Source organism: Melopsittacus undulatus, chromosome 5, assembly GCF_012275295.1.
Source record: "Melopsittacus undulatus isolate bMelUnd1 chromosome 5, bMelUnd1.mat.Z, whole genome shotgun sequence".
Classification (NCBI taxonomy): domain Eukaryota; kingdom Metazoa; phylum Chordata; class Aves; order Psittaciformes; family Psittaculidae; genus Melopsittacus; species Melopsittacus undulatus.
Genome location: NC_047531.1, coordinates 54,515,723 through 54,533,373, shown reverse-complemented (window position 1 = coordinate 54,533,373; position 17,651 = coordinate 54,515,723). Strand labels below are relative to the sequence as shown.

Sequence of the window (17,651 nt, the reverse complement as noted above, 5' to 3'; positions counted from 1 at the left end):
TGCCTGGGCACAAGGTGGCTTGTGTTTAGCTCTGTCAGTCAGCACCACCAGGTCGTGTTCCACCAAGCAGCTTTCCAGTCATTCTTCCCCAAGCCTGGAGCATTGCATGGGGCTGTTGTGGCCCAAGTGCAGCACCCAGCATTTTGCCTTGTTGAACTTCATACCATTGGCCACAGCCCATTGATCCAGCCTGTCCAGATCCCTCTGCAGAGCCTTCCTATCCTTCAGTAGATCAACACTCCCACCTAACTTGGTGTCATCCACAAATTCATTGGGGGTGCACTCAATCCTCTCATCCAGATCATCAGTGAAGATATTAAACAACACTGGCCCTAACACCAAGCCCTGAGAGACACCATCAGTGACCAGTCACCAACTAGACATGATGCCATTTACCACCACTCTTTGGGCTTGCGCATCTAGACATTTTTGAACCCAGTGAAGGGCACACCTTTTCCCCCTTTGGGACAGGCATACACCATCTACCACCAGCAGGCCTGGTGCTGTGTAAACTGACCCATGGTCAAAACCCCCAAGAATTCTGACACTGACACTAGTCATGGAGCCAGGAATTAATTCGTGACACTTTTCTGATGTAACCATTGTCAATGACTGGACTGGCAGGAGGGAAGAAAACACTACTTGGGTTCCTGAACTAGTCACCTCAAGGCCCTGAAGTCCTTCTTGAGCCCCCTTAGGCTTCTTGAAGATATTTCCGCATTTTCCACTTGGAAGACTTATAAAGGATAATAGTTGTAGGGCTGTACCATATGAGTTTTCTAGTAAAGGCCCTTACCCATGGGTCCTGCCCCATGGGGGTGCTCTGGGACAGGAACTCAGAGTGGCATCTCTCCACAGGGACTTTGAGGGGGTTCGAGCTGCTTCAGAAGCAATTGGCACTGAAGCACAGCTCCTACTGGCACGCCTGTTGCCCATGCTGGGCTGGATGATCCCTTATCATCATCTTCCTCAGTTTCCTAATACTGAAGCACCAGGGCCTCTGTCACAGAGTGGTACTTGGGACGGTGACATGAGCTGAGGGGTAATACACTGTTTATTCTGAGGTGTAACCCATTTCCAGCCTCCCCTGTTTCCCAAGTCCCTCCCATTTGCTCAATGGCAGGAAGGTAGGGGATCCTGAAGTTCTTTAGTTTTGGGTAGGTGGCTTGCTTCTCTCAGGGATTGTAGAGAGCAGGTCCACCAGTCACTTTCCTTCTCAGATTCTCTTATGCTCCTCAACCGTTCCACCTCTTCTTGTAGCTCTGCCACCATGCAGAGCAAATCATCAACCTGCTGGCATCTTACACATCCACCACCTAACCATCACCAGCAGGCTCTGGCACTCACTACAGCCAGGTGCCATGACAGCTGCGTATTTATGAGGGACCTGTGTCTGGGTTGCCATGTTCTTCCTTTCAGGACTGAAAATGAATATAACGAAAGACCTAATGGTGTTGAGATTATCTTTCTGAAGGTTATGGAACTGCTGATGGAGGACCTATCCATCTCTAAAACAGTAGTTTAATCTTTTGTGCATATAAATAAGTATTTCAATGTTATTTGCATTTCAAGATGGCTGTGTTTATCTAAATGTTCATAGCTCCAAGTTATTTCTAATTAGAATGCTCTGAAAAAATAGATAATGCATCACCTAGCTTCAAACTTTCTTGCAGATGCAAGCATGTTTGCGAGCATTCTAGTGCTCATTTCTTTGCAGATGATAAGCAAAATAATTAAGTGCTTATCAAATTTACAGTGTTTATTTCTCTTTTCTGTTAGTTATTTATGACCTCCTCTTTATCACTTACATTCTAGCTGGCCCCAGTTTTAAATTTTCTTCAACATTTCCACACTTTTCTTTCCTCTTCAGTGTATTTAATCATCTGAGATTATAAGAAGTAGTATTAATTATGTACTAGAGAACACAGTAACTGATGGGTAGTATTTTGTTGTGCATTGCATTTCTGATTTCAAGTAAAATTTCTCGATTCTTATAATGCATAGGAATAGCAGAAAAACACAGGTATTTCTTTTAATCAGGTCAGAAATAATCACAATGGCATGCCAAGTAAAAGCTGCAGGTTTTTGCAGCATATCTGACCTTTTGCATACTTGAAGGGATTTTAAGTTGTACTTACAGTGCACCAGCTGTATTTCTAAAAGGTCGACTAAGTTACTGCTTACTTAAATGGATGGAATTGAGCTGCCCTTACTGAAATACATGCTGCATTGTGGAGCAAGTATTTGGTGTTTTTGTAATGTGCTGAAAGCTACATGCTTTGGGCTTTTGTTATAATACACACGCATACAATGCACTTGATAGAAGACGGTGGTGAGAATTCCTGTATTTCTGCTGCAGTCTTGTATACATCATCTAGAAGGTATTATCTTTCACTGGCTAGAAACCAGGTCTCATATTTCCATGAATGTTAAAAGATGCTTTTTATCCAGAGATTTTGCCTACTCAATTTTGTATGGAAGTATGTTGTGGCTAGATTTCCATTACATTTTTCCCTCCCAGCTTTATATATAAAGCAAGCTGTTCAATATAGCTGACTGTATTAATCTTCAAAACACATGGCTTGAGAATGTGACATGATTAACAGAATTACTAGTTTGAAATACAGGTTAAATGTCTGTAGCATAGAATCACAGAATGGTTTCGGTTGGAAAGGACCTTAAGATCATCTAGTTCCAACCCTTCTGCCATGGCCAGGGACTCTTTACACTAGACCATGTTGCCCAAGGCTCTGTCCAGCCTGGCCTTGAACTCTGCCACAGATGGAGCATTTACCACTCCCATGTCCATCTCTAGCAAATATGGCTTCCAGACAAGCTGAATATTTTGTATAATGGCTTGTAAAGCACTGATGAATTTGAAGACATTCTGTTTCCCTGCACCTGCCCTGTTCTGAATTGTTCCATGTGTGAAGCCAGAGCACACCTTGGGTCAGAATACATCTCTGAGCTCTTACATTCCATAAGCAGTTGCAAAAGAGGCCGCTACAGAGTAGCAATCTTTTCTATTGACTGTGTCACTGTTTTGTTTTACAATGGACAAGCTTTACAAAATGGCTTTTGCCCACTGAATGCAACTAATACTAACCAATCTAGCAGAGAGCATGTGATGCTGACAACAAATTAATGCTTAAAGTAGCCTAATGTTTTTGCATTAAAGGTCTATTTTCAGCTGTTCCTGGCTTTGCTCCACTTTGTATTAAAATTGTACTAGTGCATGTGTAAACCAAGTACAATCCAAATCTGAATCCCATCTGCTTGAGGGACTGGGGTTGCCAGTCTAAGTAAAGGCTGCTGCTGAGAGGAGCTCTCTTGTCCCCTTGTGTCAGCAGTAGTGCTGGGGCAGCCATAAGGTCAAACCAGTCTAAAATACATTCTAGGTTTCAACTGCATAATTTCTGCTGCCTGTCTGTGTGGTTGAACAAACGCTGGTGTTGGCATAAGGGAAGGAGTAGCCAGAAGCAGAAGCTGGAGCAGATGGTGATGGGGAGGGAGGAGGAGCAGCAAGCCACAGAGCTGCCTGTTCTCGGCAGCAGTTCTGCATCTGCCTTGACTTAAAGTGACCATGAGGAATTACCTTAAACAGGAGTAAGTACCTTGATGAAGTTGTGTGTGTAAAATACGTTTCTATTCTGACCTCCATCTCTTTGATGGAGACAAGGAAGGCTTAAGGCAGCTTATTAGGCATTGAGGAATGGTGTGGTACAGAGCTCCCGCTACCATAGTACAATACAATTTTTTGTATATGGAGTGATATCTGACAAAAGAGAGCTGAGGAATTCCTGCCTAGGATCACAACTGTCTGGGAATACTCTGCATGTCGGGGGCCTCGCTAGATTATTCACATCATTCTGGGACCAGCTTCTTGGTGTGAGGCTACTTCAGTGGTTAAAAGGAAAAATAAGCTTTTAAGAATTAGAGGGGAAAAAAGGTACTTGAAAACATTGCTGGAATACACAAAACATTGAAGAATCTTTAAGCAGCATTGAGCAATAACTACGGCTTCTCTTTCCACTGCTGTTTTAAGAGCAGGGTTGGCTGTTGCTAAGAATGGCTTGATATGATGTATTTTGCCATGGGAAAGAGATGGATTAGATCAGAGGGTCCAGATTCTGGAGACCCGTTGTTGTCCAGAAGATATCAGAGGATCACCTTATGAAATGGTTGAATGGGTTTTGGATTTGCCTTTTTTTTTTTTTTTCTTGGAAACATGCAAAGCAAACCCCAGTCATGCTTGCATTTCTCCTAGTATGAGCAAGCAAAGGTAAATGATGGCAAATAATAACAATAAATTGAATTATCCAAGCTCTACCCTAAATCATTGGTTAAAAATGAAAATAATTGTGACAATACTGCAATAGATGATAAATGGGGTTTTCTCCTTTCCCTTGCTTCTCCCCACAAAACAAGTTGTGTGTTTTTTTGATTCAGAGATCAATAAATATTGACCTGAGATCTCGAGGTCCTTCATATTATTTTTTCAAGGTTTTTATTGTGTTTACAGAATCAATTGTTTTCATACCTTGGAACAAAAGTTCATGGTTTAGACTTGTGTAATCATATTCTATTAAGTGCTTTTATTGCAGTTTTCATTGTTTGAGTATTTTGGTTTATATTTTTGAATATGTTTTGCTTTATCTTTTCCTCCAGCTTCTTTTACCAATAGCAGCATATTGAATTCTATTCTGTTGGGAAGAAATGAAATAGCAGAGTTGGCTGGTTTTATGCTTTGTTCCTTTTTAAAAACTTTCTAACACTTACAATAGGAGCCCTTTTGTACAAAAAATGTTGCAATACATTTAGCTAATTTTTTGGATGCTACCTTCTGTAGTAAACTTTTTGAATGTATAGTATTTTGTGAACACTTGCTACAGGAATAGAATTGCTGAACAGAACTGCTGATTTTTCCATAGCTCTGTTGAACAAGCACATTGACAATTTAAATAGGGAAAAATCTATTAGTTACTGTGATCTTTCTATAGAGAAGCTTAGGCTAGTCATGGAGGAAATATTCTTTTATATCCCTCTTCAAGTTTTAAGCAAGATTGTAAATTTCAGCAAAAGGCAGAGCATATTTTTCAAATGAGGCGCTCTTAAAGGGAAGATGAATATTCTAATTTTCTCTGAAGAAAAAATGTTAGCACTTAATAAATGGATTTATAGTCATTCTACCTTTTATTTAATGGTGTTTCTAACTCTTAAGGGTTTTCTATATATTTGTTTTTCAGGCAGCAGCATCTGTCCAAAGTCTTTAATATTGTCTAGACCTTGTACAGCGGGTGGCACAAGCAGGCCAGTTGAGCAGAATGTGCACAATGAAGCGCCTCAGGGAATAAATGGAAGTGTGCCAGTCAAGCAATACCCACGTTCAGCTTCAAATCCAAAGCCACAAGGTAAGGCGCTTCAAATATTTTTGTTAGGGAAGTTGTTCTTCATCTCAGACTTTAAGAGAAATAGAGTGCCTTGAAAGAACTGTATTTGTCAGAAAGAAAATAGTGGGATGAAAGCTTGCTCATGAAATAAAAATGTTCAATAAATGCTTTATAAATCTGTAATTTCTGATAACATTTTGCTGAAAAAGGTTCTCAGAAGGTTGGACTTACTAATGTGTTACAAGCACATAGGTCTCATAGGTAGAGATGGGAGAATGCATGCAAACCTCTTGCTTGTATTAAACTATTGCCAGAGTTTATCTTTCAAAAGGATTACTGTATGTGAGGTGGAAGGTTTTGGTACAATTTTTGAATGTGTTTGGTAGGCTGCTGGTTGTGGTGGGAAAGATATTCAGGGCCTTTGGGGTTCCACTGGAGCTTGAGAACGGCCCTTCTGTTGGGAGTATGTGAAAAAATGGGGACTTTGTGCTGTAAAAGCTGACCAATAATATCTGCAAAGTAGAAGTAGATTTCCCTTCTTTCTGTCCATAAATAGCATCTTCACTTTTAGAAGCTCAATAGGTCCACCTACATATTGACTTTAGATATCTAATTCTAAAACTGTTTTTCATGTGGTCTTCTCAGTAATATTGATGATTCTGCTGAGGTTGATCACAACTAAGTCAGCAAGTTCTGGAAATCTTGTATTGAAAACAAGTCTGGACTGATGTTTTTTAGATGTGACATGCAATAGGAATTTCATTCTTCTCAAAAGTTAAAAAAAGAGCAAGACTGTGATCCTGCTCAGTGAACTGGATGTGACTGATATGACAGAAACTACAATTACTTATAGAAAACTAGGTTACATTTAAATCATGTATAGAAGCTGGAATCATGTAGAGTTATTACATAATGGATTTAATAATCTATGTATCACTTACTGGGGAAATGTATCTTGAATAATTTTGCATCGGTTCATTTTAGAGTTAAGGGGGAAGAAATTTGTTGGTTGTCAAGAAAATTTTGTTTACTTAGCAAAATAAAGCTGTAGGTTTTTCATTGCTTGTTTTTATAGAACTTTTGCCAGTATTGCTCACAAAACTGTTTTTATCAGTCATATGTAAACATTACTTATCGGAGTAGTCTTTCTGCACCAGTTTCTAGGTCTCTGAAATGTGTTCTCTGCAGCTAATTTAACAAGAGAGCATATATTTTTCCTAAGAAAAATATTTTGGGAATCTGCTAATGGATAAACAGAAATGGGCACTCAATAAAAAGATTTTAAGCCTTTCAAAAACAAAGCCAGCCCACTTATTATAAATGTTATCTATTAGATAAATTAGGAGTCTGGTATTATTGAACCCTATTCATCCAAATAGTTACACAGCTGTTGGGCTTTCCTAGCTGTGACTTCTGTGTTTGTCAAAATTGCTTGCTATAAAATGCCACATTGCCAATGTTGTAGTCTGAGAAATGCAGCTGTGTAGATTATGTTCAATAATACTGTTGTAAATAATGTTTTGTCTACTTCATTGATGAGCCTATGTCTTTCTCCATTTATTTCTGTTAAACATGTGCATCATATTGAAGTTATATAGTATATATTTTTGCCTTTTTATTTAGTTGAAGCAAATCAAAACAGAATGAATGAGATAGGCATTTGGGAGACCAAACAATCAAAGCAAGTTAAATTGTTCTAACTTATTTATTTAAGAGCTTTTAATGTACAGGTACAGAAATATTTTTTGTTTATTGTAGCAGAAAGTGTTTACCTAACTGGTTGTTTTAGTCATGCAAATAACCAAGTGTTCTCTCATAGTGAGAGGAAACAACATGACAGACCTGAATTGTATTGCCAGGGTATTTGATTGTTGAACTAATTGCAAAATGACCTTCATCTAACCTATCAGAATGTATGTAATTAAAATGAGAAATATAGAGGTAGTTTTGAGATGTGTTACAAGTGGAATTCCAGCTATTTTTAGTAAACTCAGCTTTAACAGAGAAAATAGAGCTTTAATATTGAGGAAAAATGTCCACAATCTTGCACTTGAAGTGAACCCTGGACTCTGAACCTGTTGTCTGTACTTGGTCTCTGAGAAGTAGTTCTAATATTTAGAAACAGGGTCATTCAGGGTAGCTAGATCAAGTGAATAACTTTCTGCACAGAATCCAATATAAAACTGTTAATTTTCTTGGTTTTCCCCTGGCATTTCAAGAAGCAAAATAGCTAGCTGTGTGATACACATTAAAAGAGCACTATTTGTTCCACTATAATTCCTTCCACCAGTAATATAGCAATTCATGTATTGGATTTGTGTGTTGAATACAGTTTGATACATGTAAGTTTGGGACAAAACCTGAAACTGACTGAAAGTCAATAAGGATGCTAAGCAAAGATACCAGGACCTTGGAGAAAACCAATTGCATTCTGTACCAGCTGTGAAAGATGAAGCAAATTGTTAGGTAGTTTTGATTTTGCCCTTAACTGCAAATACATGGGCAGCAATCATAATCCAGCAATAGCAGAATGTACGTAGAGTGACATCTACAAATTGACTAGTTTTTTTTTCTAATTTCTTCTATTTGCTGCTCTTTCAGCCTTTTGTGTGAGTTTTAGATGATGCCCAATTTACTAAATACTGGGCACTGAAACTGTTGTCTGTACCAGGCAGTTTTATTGTAGGATGAAAAATATGTTGAAATGTCAACACTTCTTCAAAACAGTGAAGTGTCTTGTCAGTTCAAGACTGTGCATCAGTTGCTCATTTAAATTTTCCTAATGAGTGCTTAGGAGTACTTGTGAGTCTCCTGCTGAGGCTGAAGAAGCATTTTTGTTTGGGTTGGAAATAATTTTCCACTCCAGAAGATGGCCTGGTTTGTGCTACTGAAAAATGGTATGGACATAAAGCATTCAACATACAGACTTCAGCAGTCATTTGTAGCTATTTACTGTGTAACATCAATCCTGTCCTCCTTTCTCAATTATAATACAGCCTGTGGTCTTCAAGGTATTCAGTGGCCTGGGTCCAGAAAAGCCGAAAGGCCTTTTAAAGGTCTGGGGTGTAGACTGTACTTCTTTGGCAAATGAAATTTCTACAATTAAAGGTGAATTGAACTAAAACTGAAAGCTATTTCTAACTAGATTTCTCCAATTTCATTGGTACTTCAAAAAACCTGTGATAATTTCTGTTTTAACCACAAAACGCTAAATCACAAATTATATCTGTCAGGAGAAGACAAATGAACAAAACACATCTGATCAATATTGGTCTTTCATACTACATTATTGGAAGATACTTGTTCTGATATGATAAAAACCAGTGTGGAAATTTGCACCCTAAAGAGGAGAAAACCTTTTCTCTCTTTCTGCAGAGGTCACTTTGTACTGTTCTTGTGAATGTAAATCTTTGGTATCTATCCAGCTGTGCTCGTTTGATCTTCCTAAAGGTGATGAAGCATGCAAGTAGGTGTTGAAGCATGATTTAGCCAGTAGAGTTGTAGTTGCTTACCATAGGAACTTTGAAGTGTCTATTTTCATTGAATCAAAGTGCATGAGCATTTGTGACCAGCAGGAGTTAAATATGTACAGGGAGGTTGAACACACTTTTTAGGAGGAGAAATAAACGATCTTTGCTAATATGCTTTGGAGTCAGCAAAGGTGGTTTCACCTTTGAGCCATATGTACATGTGCAAAGTTGAGTGCACAATTACTCATCACAGCTTAAATCCTGAGTAAGTTTTTTGGCTAGCATTATTCAGCAGCAGCTACCTGAGTATAGTGAGGAGTTTTCTTTAGACAGACTATGCAGTTCGTAACTCCTAATGAGCTCAAAATTCTACAGTATAGAGGCAAGAGTGTTTATAGACTTGAACAGAGCTCTCTATTGTGCAGGGTATTACAATGGGCCAGTCTTTTTTTTTTTTCTTTTTTCTTTTTTTTCTTTCTTTAAGACCTTTGCTGTGTGCACATTGAAAAATAATCTGATTATAACAAAGCACTACAGACGTACACTGAGGTGAGAATGAATAGAATTTATTTTCCATAATCGCTGTTAACAAGACTGACCTTACAACAAGGTTTGGTTGGTTTTTTTTTTGGTTGTTTTTTTTTTTTGGGGGGGGGGGGTGTTTTGTTGTTTTTTTTTTTTTTAACTACCGATTCTTTTATTTCCATTCATCTTGTGACTGTCCTTTTCCCATTGCTCTATTTCTAAAGCTTATAGTAGCTACAGCAGCAGCTGATTAGGGGAAATGTTGACTGTTAGGTGGTCATAGAGAGTAAAGAAGAAAATATCTTGCGTTAATTAACGTTGCTATTTGGTTTGTGGTTCTCCTCTGAAGATATTGCAGTGGTTTTCAGTATACTGGGATTGTGCAAGTTGATCAGAGGTTCCTTGTGTTTGCTGTACTGCAATGCTGCTAAACTGGGGGGTTTTCAGTAATAGCTGCAAAATTTGCAACACCTCCACAGAATGTCCTAGAATTTGATTTTTGTCCCAGTGGATCCAGTATAAAAATAGCTTCCAACTAATTCCTTCTGCTTTATCAGTAGGCATTAATTCCCTCCAGTTTAGTAGTCTTAATATATCTTTGTGAGGATATTAACATTTTATGAGATGTACAAAAGAATTAAAGAGATGTATGAGTCTGTTAAATAAGAGAACTCACAGGACCGCGGACTGTACAAAATCCATTGCAAGAGCAAGAAGTGTTTCTACAAGCTAGTGTAGTGCTGGTCAGTAAATCCACCCAGCTTCCCCTTCCATCTCCTCCCTGAGGGAATGACAGTGCTCATGCTCAATTATGTGTCCTGCTTCTCCGCAGCCCGCTTACGTTGCCTTTTTCAGCTGTTCTATCACCTCTGTCGGCATAGCAAGCTATTCAACACTTGAACAATTATCTGATGCCCATTGGCCTAATTCTGCCAGACTTTCTCGGAACTCCCTGAGAAGAGGAAATATAGGGAAAGCTGCTTCACTGCACTGCAGCTGAGCAAATGTATGAGGCTTCCTAGAAGGGGTTTTAGTTACTACAGAAGTTCAAGCAGTTATACAGTTAAATACTCTACTTGTTTCATGCATCGTAACTATTTGAAAGTTGCATTCTTTTATGTCATCCTTTCTGCACTGCATCTTTCCCCAAACTTGCTTTTTTGCTCGTGTTAAATATAAGATCAACCTTAAAAGAACCAAAGATACACACAGTAAAAGCATCTGATCTACAGTAGTTCTCTTCCTTCTCTCCCTGATAGTTTCATGTATCAGTGTTGTAGTTGAGGTTTTTGTAGTACATTCGTTTCTTGATAGAGTCCCACATGGTACTTTTCAGATCACAGCAATCACTACAGTCCTACTTACGTGCAATTAGGTTATTGAAAGCACAGATAAGTATTACTTTCTATAAGTTAATGCAAGCTAGAGATGGAAAGTTGTCTTTAATCATGTGTTCCTTCACAGTCTGTGATAGTATATTTGCAAGAAGTTTTTGAACAGCATTTTCGAATATCTGTTGATTGGATTTTAAGCTAATTTCTGTGGTGCACAGATTTTCCAGGTCAGTAAGCTGAACTAGAGCCAGCAATGTGCAGAATATGGGTGACTTTCACATTCATTTATTATGTATCATGTATTAGTATTTACTTTTCTACCACATGAGTTCTACAGGAGTGATTCCTAATGCCGATTCCTGTCCTCTTTCACTTCATATTTGCTCTGTGGCAGGTCTGTGTAGTTACTGGAGGGAAAGATCCTGTGGCACACTCAACTGTGGTACCTGTGGAGAGGTGACCCAGCTGTGACTCCTGCTAATTTATGCCTGTCTTTTAATAAAAGGCAGATATAGTATTTCTTTTCAATTTCAGATCAAATGCTTTCACTCCTCCCCACAATATGTTTTGGGAGTTTGTGTGGGAATGAGTGGAGTTGTATTCTTGGGAATTAAGGAGCTTTCCATTAAGTTTCTCTTTTTAATGAAGCCAGAGGTGTACTGCTCTGATAATGTAACACATCCTGGCTCAGTCTGTGAAGTGCTTTTGCTGCCCACTGATGCTGCAGAGTTGCTTAAAGGGATAAAAGTTAAAGATCCCCAGCACTTGTGATTCCAGTTGCTTTATGTGTCACCTTGTCTTTCATTCTCTAGTCACTGATGTATTAAACAGTGGCTGATCATTAACAGTCTAATTAGAAGGACTTATGGTAGGGATGGGGGAAAAAAAAAGAAGAATAAAACATACTTTCAGGGGGGCAGGTTTTCAGGAGTATAAGTAGACAAAGGTTCATTGGGTAAAGAAAGCTCAAAGACAAGTACCTTTTCCACTGTCTATTATTAATGAGGTCATGAGGGAGAAGATAGAGAATGAAAGCACAGGAGTTTTGAGGCAGCAATTTAAATCTCTCTCTTGAGCTCCACAGCACAACCAGATCCTTTGATTATGCTTAATTGGTTTTTATGACAAAACCTGCTTTTATGGAGGCCATATGTGGGTTTGCTGCAGTATACTCTAAAAAACACTAAACACACAAATTCCCCTCAATTTTCTAGCTTGTTAAGGTAGCATATGGTTTGTCTTTTATCCAAGAAATATAAGATGATGCCTGATACCAGACAGAGCACAAAAACCCTATATGAAGTTCCTGTACCCATAAAGCAACTCTAAGGTTAAATAAAGCCAAGGCCATATTTTCTCCATTGCTGTTGTATGTTCTTATGTAGAAACCTCCTATGTGTTCTGACAGTTCAAAGACACAATTATTGAGTTATTGACTATTGTTGTTGTTTGCAGTGCCTCCAAAGCCAATTCATCTGCAGAAGGTGTCACCTGTTACATACCAAACCCCTAGGCATAAAGCTTTATCAAATCAGAAACCAAGAATGGAGGAAGAGACACCCGCTGCTGTTTCTGGTGTCACAAAGGAAAAGTCCAGTAAAGTATCAGATCTCATCAACCGTTTTGAGGGAGGAAGGTATGTGTTAGAATTTGAATTGGTTTGTTGCTCTTTTGTGTGTAGACTGTTGGAACTTAAACCTGTGAGGAAGAGCATTGGTACTGTGGCAGTGCTCAAACACGCTCCCGCGAGAGGAGTTGATGACAGAACTGCGTGTGTTTTGAAATGATGTGAGCCATTTGCATACTTGGCCTGTACAAGGTGTGCTTTTTCATAAGGGGATTGTATTCTAGTCTTAATTTTTCTTAAAAAAGAAAAAAATCCAAAACCAAAAACCAAATCAAACCAACCAACCCCTCCCCAAAACCAAAGCAAAACAAAGAAAATCCACCAAAACCCAAGCAACAAACAAACAAACAAAAAAACCCACATGAACTAACTTGGGGCATTTTTGAAAACATCCTGAAAAGTGTCAGCAATTTGAAATAACTGCTGGTTTTAGAATGAAGCATTGAAGCTAATCTTAAATTTTTTTTGTTCTTGCAGAAAAAATATTTACTTTTACAAGTAAATAGAAAAACCTGAAATCCAGATGTTTTATGCAGTCTCAACCTCTTCAGATCATTCGTGTGAAGAGGGTGAACTGTACAAGTTATTTGCATTGATGTGGCTTACATTGTCTAAACTGCTTTGTAGTACTTGGTGATTTTGGCGGGTTAGCTTGGTATTCTTGAATTTTGGTACTGCCTCTTACAGGAAACATTTGAAGCTTTGGGAAACAAGAGCCACAGGGAACCCGGCTTTCACAAAATAGTGTTACTTGTGTGTCTTTAATTAGCTGTATGTGACAAGCATTAAAAGCAACTGAAGTTTCTAATATATCCGCTCTGTATAAAGAGAGCAACTTTCCAGAAAGCTCACGACAGAGGAACAGCTCAAGAAACAGTCCAGTGACAGTTGAGCCTTGCAGGTCTTGGACTTAGCTTTCTCATGTTTCCTCAGGATACTGATGTTCTGACGGGATGAACCCTATGGGAATGAATGAATGATGTGTAACAGAGCATGTCCTTCTAAGGAGCTAGAGTATTAAGGCTTTCATTGGAAGAATTCCTCTCCCCTCTCCACTCCCCTCCCCCCCCCCCCAACAGGGGAAATTTAATCCTTTATACAGAAGAAACTGAGCATTGCAAAAATACATTTGTCTAGTGGAATAGAAGTAATTTCAGAGCTTCATCTGGAAGAAGCTTCTGTCGTTAATCAGGGGCTTAATTGCACTCTGTCATTGCAGCTGCTCAAATATGGGAAAAAGAAATTACTGCAGCACTTGAGGTCCTGTGAATTCTAGCACAGGTCTCTAGTCCTGTTACCACTTTGTTTCCTAGTTTTTCTCTAAAGCATGACACAAGTCTTTTTAACAATGTAGAATTCTTAGAATTTAGAACCAGTGAGCACTACATTTCTTTCTTGACGTGCTTGCTGTGTTGTACAGGAACTTCTTCAGTATGGCGCAATTAAAGGAAGTGATAAAGAAAGCAAGGAAAACTTCCTTATTTATAGACTTTTACAAGTAGGGACATTTTGTTTTAGGGAGTACGGGAAGCTGTATTGCTTTTTGGCTAGCATCATCCATTAAGTACATCCAATCATATGTGTCCAGTGATTAAATTCTCAACTCTGTGATCCCTGCTTATGAGAAACTTCCACAATTAGCATGCTGAGATCTGGAATACCCTGCTGTGGCTGTGGAAGCAATTCCTGTTTTTTAAATTAGCTCAGCTCACAAAAATGTGTCTTCCGTGAAGGTGAACTTCACTTTAAATAATTGGTCCTCAAATGACTAGATAGCATGTTCATGAACAGCAAACTGATTGTCAGTTATGCTAACTTATTTTCATTGGTCTGTGTAGCCCATAAACATGTAGGTATGGCAGAAAGTTAATTAAACCTCTTTGATGTGTGCAGGCAGTAGAATTAATTTACATTTTTCAGTCTTGGAGTTAAGCTTATTTTTCTAAGAGGCATGATCTTTACATAACTAAAGGTAAATTGATCCAATTTTTTTCTTATATGACAGAAGCAGATGAACCTGTTGTAAGATATTTTTTGAGCTCTGAATATGGATATGCAGAATATGTTTTATAATATTTGTTGTAACTGTCCTATAAGGAGTAAACAGAGAGTTTATAAGCAGTCTTCATCTTTTCAAAGATTAATGGTCCATACTAGGAGCAATATGTTAGAGGTCAGTCATGCTATTGTTTGCAAGTTGAATATGGCTTGTTAAATGTACTTAATGCAAAAAAATGCATAGGTTTTGTTTTGATTCCAACGATTTTTATTTTGTTTTAATTATAATGAAGGCAGGCACTTTTACAGAGTAGGCTACCACTTACACTGGCCTAAAATTAAAAATCTCAAAAATAAATGAAGAAAGAGATGGTTAAAGGTATGGACAAGGGATAAAATACGTTTAAAGAGGAGTTAAAATGCGGAAGTAAAAAAAAAACAAGCCAGCAAAGATGCAGTAAGATGAAAGCACACTGCTAAATAAGGAAACTGGTGGAAGAAACGGATAAGAATTCAAAGCTCTTCCTGTAATATGCTGAACTAAGGAAAGGGATACTAAATGTTCTTGGATGTTTTTCATGCATTTTGTGTAATTAAAGGGTAATTAGGGAACAGGCTGCTTGTTAATTTAAGCATTGGGCTGAGACTTGAGAGACTGTGAGTCTTTCTACATTTCTGCCAATAATCTTCTGGGACGCTTTGCTTCATGTCTCAGTGTGTCAGTTCCATTGTCTGTCACAGGAAGCTGATCTTACTGCCTTTCATTTTACAAAGGAGATTCAAGACAAATGAGGATTGGTAGTGAATTGATATGGATGGCACTCTGAATTATCAGTAAGAAATGCATGTTTGTGTGTGTGTGTTAATGGAATAATGCAGTTTCAGTCTTGATAGCCTGAACTTTGTAATATTAACATAGAAAAAAGGGTTTGGGAGGATTTCATTATATGGTGCACCTCTCAGTCCCCATACCAAGGATTTTCTATAGCACCATGTTTATCTTTTCTCTGTAATCTGTTTTATTTTTTGGTGGTTTTAGCTCATTAAATCCTAGTGATTTGAAGAAAGATTCCTCTGTCCTCCACATTTCTAAATCTCAAGGAAGATATGGATTAACACCAGCACCTCAGCCAAAACTCCCACTACAAAAACAAAAGCACCCACTACAAAACCAGGGAAATGGTAATACTGACAAAACTCAGGTTGCAGAAATACACACAGCCAATGGAGTAGTAGCACAAGACCAGATAGAAGATGACAACAGGAGGATACCAGATTATGGCTCCACTGTGACCACCCCAGTTCCAGATAATGCCATCAACAGCAGCTTGATAAATGGGGAAAGAGAAAGTACTTCCAGAGAGTCACTGCAAAGTCTAACTGCCTGTGAAGGACAGATGCTTAACAGCTGCTACAGGACTCCAAGCAGTGACACACTGCTCCCATCTGAAAATGAAACTCTAGAAATTAATACGAACATGAAGGAAGAACCAACTGAAGAAATCAGTAAGCAAGATCAACCTGTAGAAACAAAGGTAACAAAAAAACTTTTGTTCTTGCTGTATTACTACTGTGTTTATTTTCTCTAGGTTTTTATTTACAAAAAATAAGCTTCCAAGAACAAGTCAGAAAGCTGAAAATCTTTTGGTTATTTTTTTTATTTCTCTGGAAAAAAAAAGACAGGAAATAAAATTATTTGCCTTCCCCGTTAGTTATCTGAGGTTTTTAAAAAAAGGTCAGACTGAAACAGATGTACAGTTGTAGTCAGCTGTGCCAGACTACAAGGGACATGTTAATGGTGTCAATAAACCAAAATTCCATGTGTAGTAAACTACAGTGAGAGGGCTTAGGCAGAACTACAGTTTGAATCCTAAACCTAGGGTAGCTGTCAAGTAAAAGTTGAAAAGGCAGTGGCAGTGTGCTCAGTATCAGAGAGACACAAGGTTCAAAATATAATAATGATATGCCTTGTTAGTAAGGAGAACATACATCATGGTGAATTTAAGCTTACTTGTAAGGAAGGTTTTAAATAATTAAGGGAAATAAGTGGGTGGAAGAAAATCTGTCTTGGGAAATTAATTGCTGAAAAATTGTGCGCATTTGCACTTCTGAAAGTTTGATTAAGCAGTTTGTCTTCTCATACTGAAACGTTGGTGGCTGGTGAACATCATTAACAGTTCTGGTCCATCTGTGTCCTGTGTAAGTCATGACAGGAAGGGACTACTGAGCTGGACCCTTCTGGCTTCCTCTTCACCTGAAAGCCAGATAGCTGAGTGCTGGTGAAGCTCATCTCTGTTTGTCAGCAACCTGCATCAGTTAACTACCAACCTCTCCAAGCCCTTGAGTTTGGTTAGCTAGGGAATATCTACAATTTGAGGATAATTTCTCTCTGTGGGAAAGGTGTACCTCAAATTCTCACGTATTATAGGGTAAAGAACCCTAGAAATTGACAAGAAGGTGATGGGTTGTATGGGCTTTCTTGTTTATTTTGGGGGTTGCTTTTGCCAGTAATGAATGAATGTTATGATTCCCACCTAAAAATAAGACTGGTTCAAGTCCAAGGCAAGTCAGAGTCCAAGACAAATCCAAGGCACTTTTAACCTGCCATACCTCTCATGTTTCTGTCTGCTGTTTGGTAGTGTCTGTTTCCCCTCTCTGTGCCTAAAAGGCATACTGAATGCTCTGTGGACAATGACGTTAAGCTTGAATCCAAGTCACGCAGTAAGGGATTGGCAGTATTTTCAGGAAAGAGCAGAAATGGGAGGCAGTCCTGCTGTGCAGGAAGGAACTGGGGAAATGCTAATGGCAGCAATCTCTTCAAAATCTGTCTTTGAGCTGCTGGGATCCGCACGTGATCTGTCCTATACTGACCAAGAGTAAAACTGTGAGGTGTGACTGCTACTAGATGTATTGTTTGATGGTGCTTAAAGGGTAAAAACCCCAAATAATCCAAACCCATCCATCAAGACTCTTTAAGTCAGCATTGGTGGAGAGTTGAATCTAAAACTGAAATGGGTCACAGCCGTATTTCCTGAGATGCAAGCTTACTTGTGATACAAGGACATCCCCTTTAATCTAGTGAGATGGAGAAGCGGGACTACCACAGACTGATCTAAGGGACACGCTTTACAAAATGGAGCACTGATTTAGTTTGAATTAATGCAACCTATAATTTGAAATCAGCCCTCTGGAGGTCTAAGTATCTGCTGTCATGCTGTCTGTAATAGGAAGGTAAAGAGGAACAGGAAAAGTTTGCTAAAGCTTTAAGCTGTTTGTGCACCAAGCAGGAATATAGAAGAAGTAGAAG

At 38.6% G+C, this 17,651-nt stretch overlaps 1 protein-coding gene across 3 annotated transcripts in view; it reads left to right on the top strand.

The window, feature by feature from the left end:
• Positions 1–17,651, top strand: part of FGD4 (FYVE, RhoGEF and PH domain containing 4) — a 105,331-nt gene that overhangs the window by 63,944 nt on the left and 23,736 nt on the right. For all 3 annotated transcript variants that reach the window (XM_005144388.4, XM_031044954.2, XM_031044955.2), the window contains exons 2-4: positions 5,247–5,411; positions 12,175–12,355; positions 15,384–15,879. In XM_005144388.4, coding sequence (XP_005144445.2) covers positions 12,264–12,355; positions 15,384–15,879 — 588 coding nt within the window. In that variant the 5' untranslated portion in view covers positions 5,247–5,411; positions 12,175–12,263. The remainder of the gene's footprint in view (positions 1–5,246; positions 5,412–12,174; positions 12,356–15,383; positions 15,880–17,651) is intronic.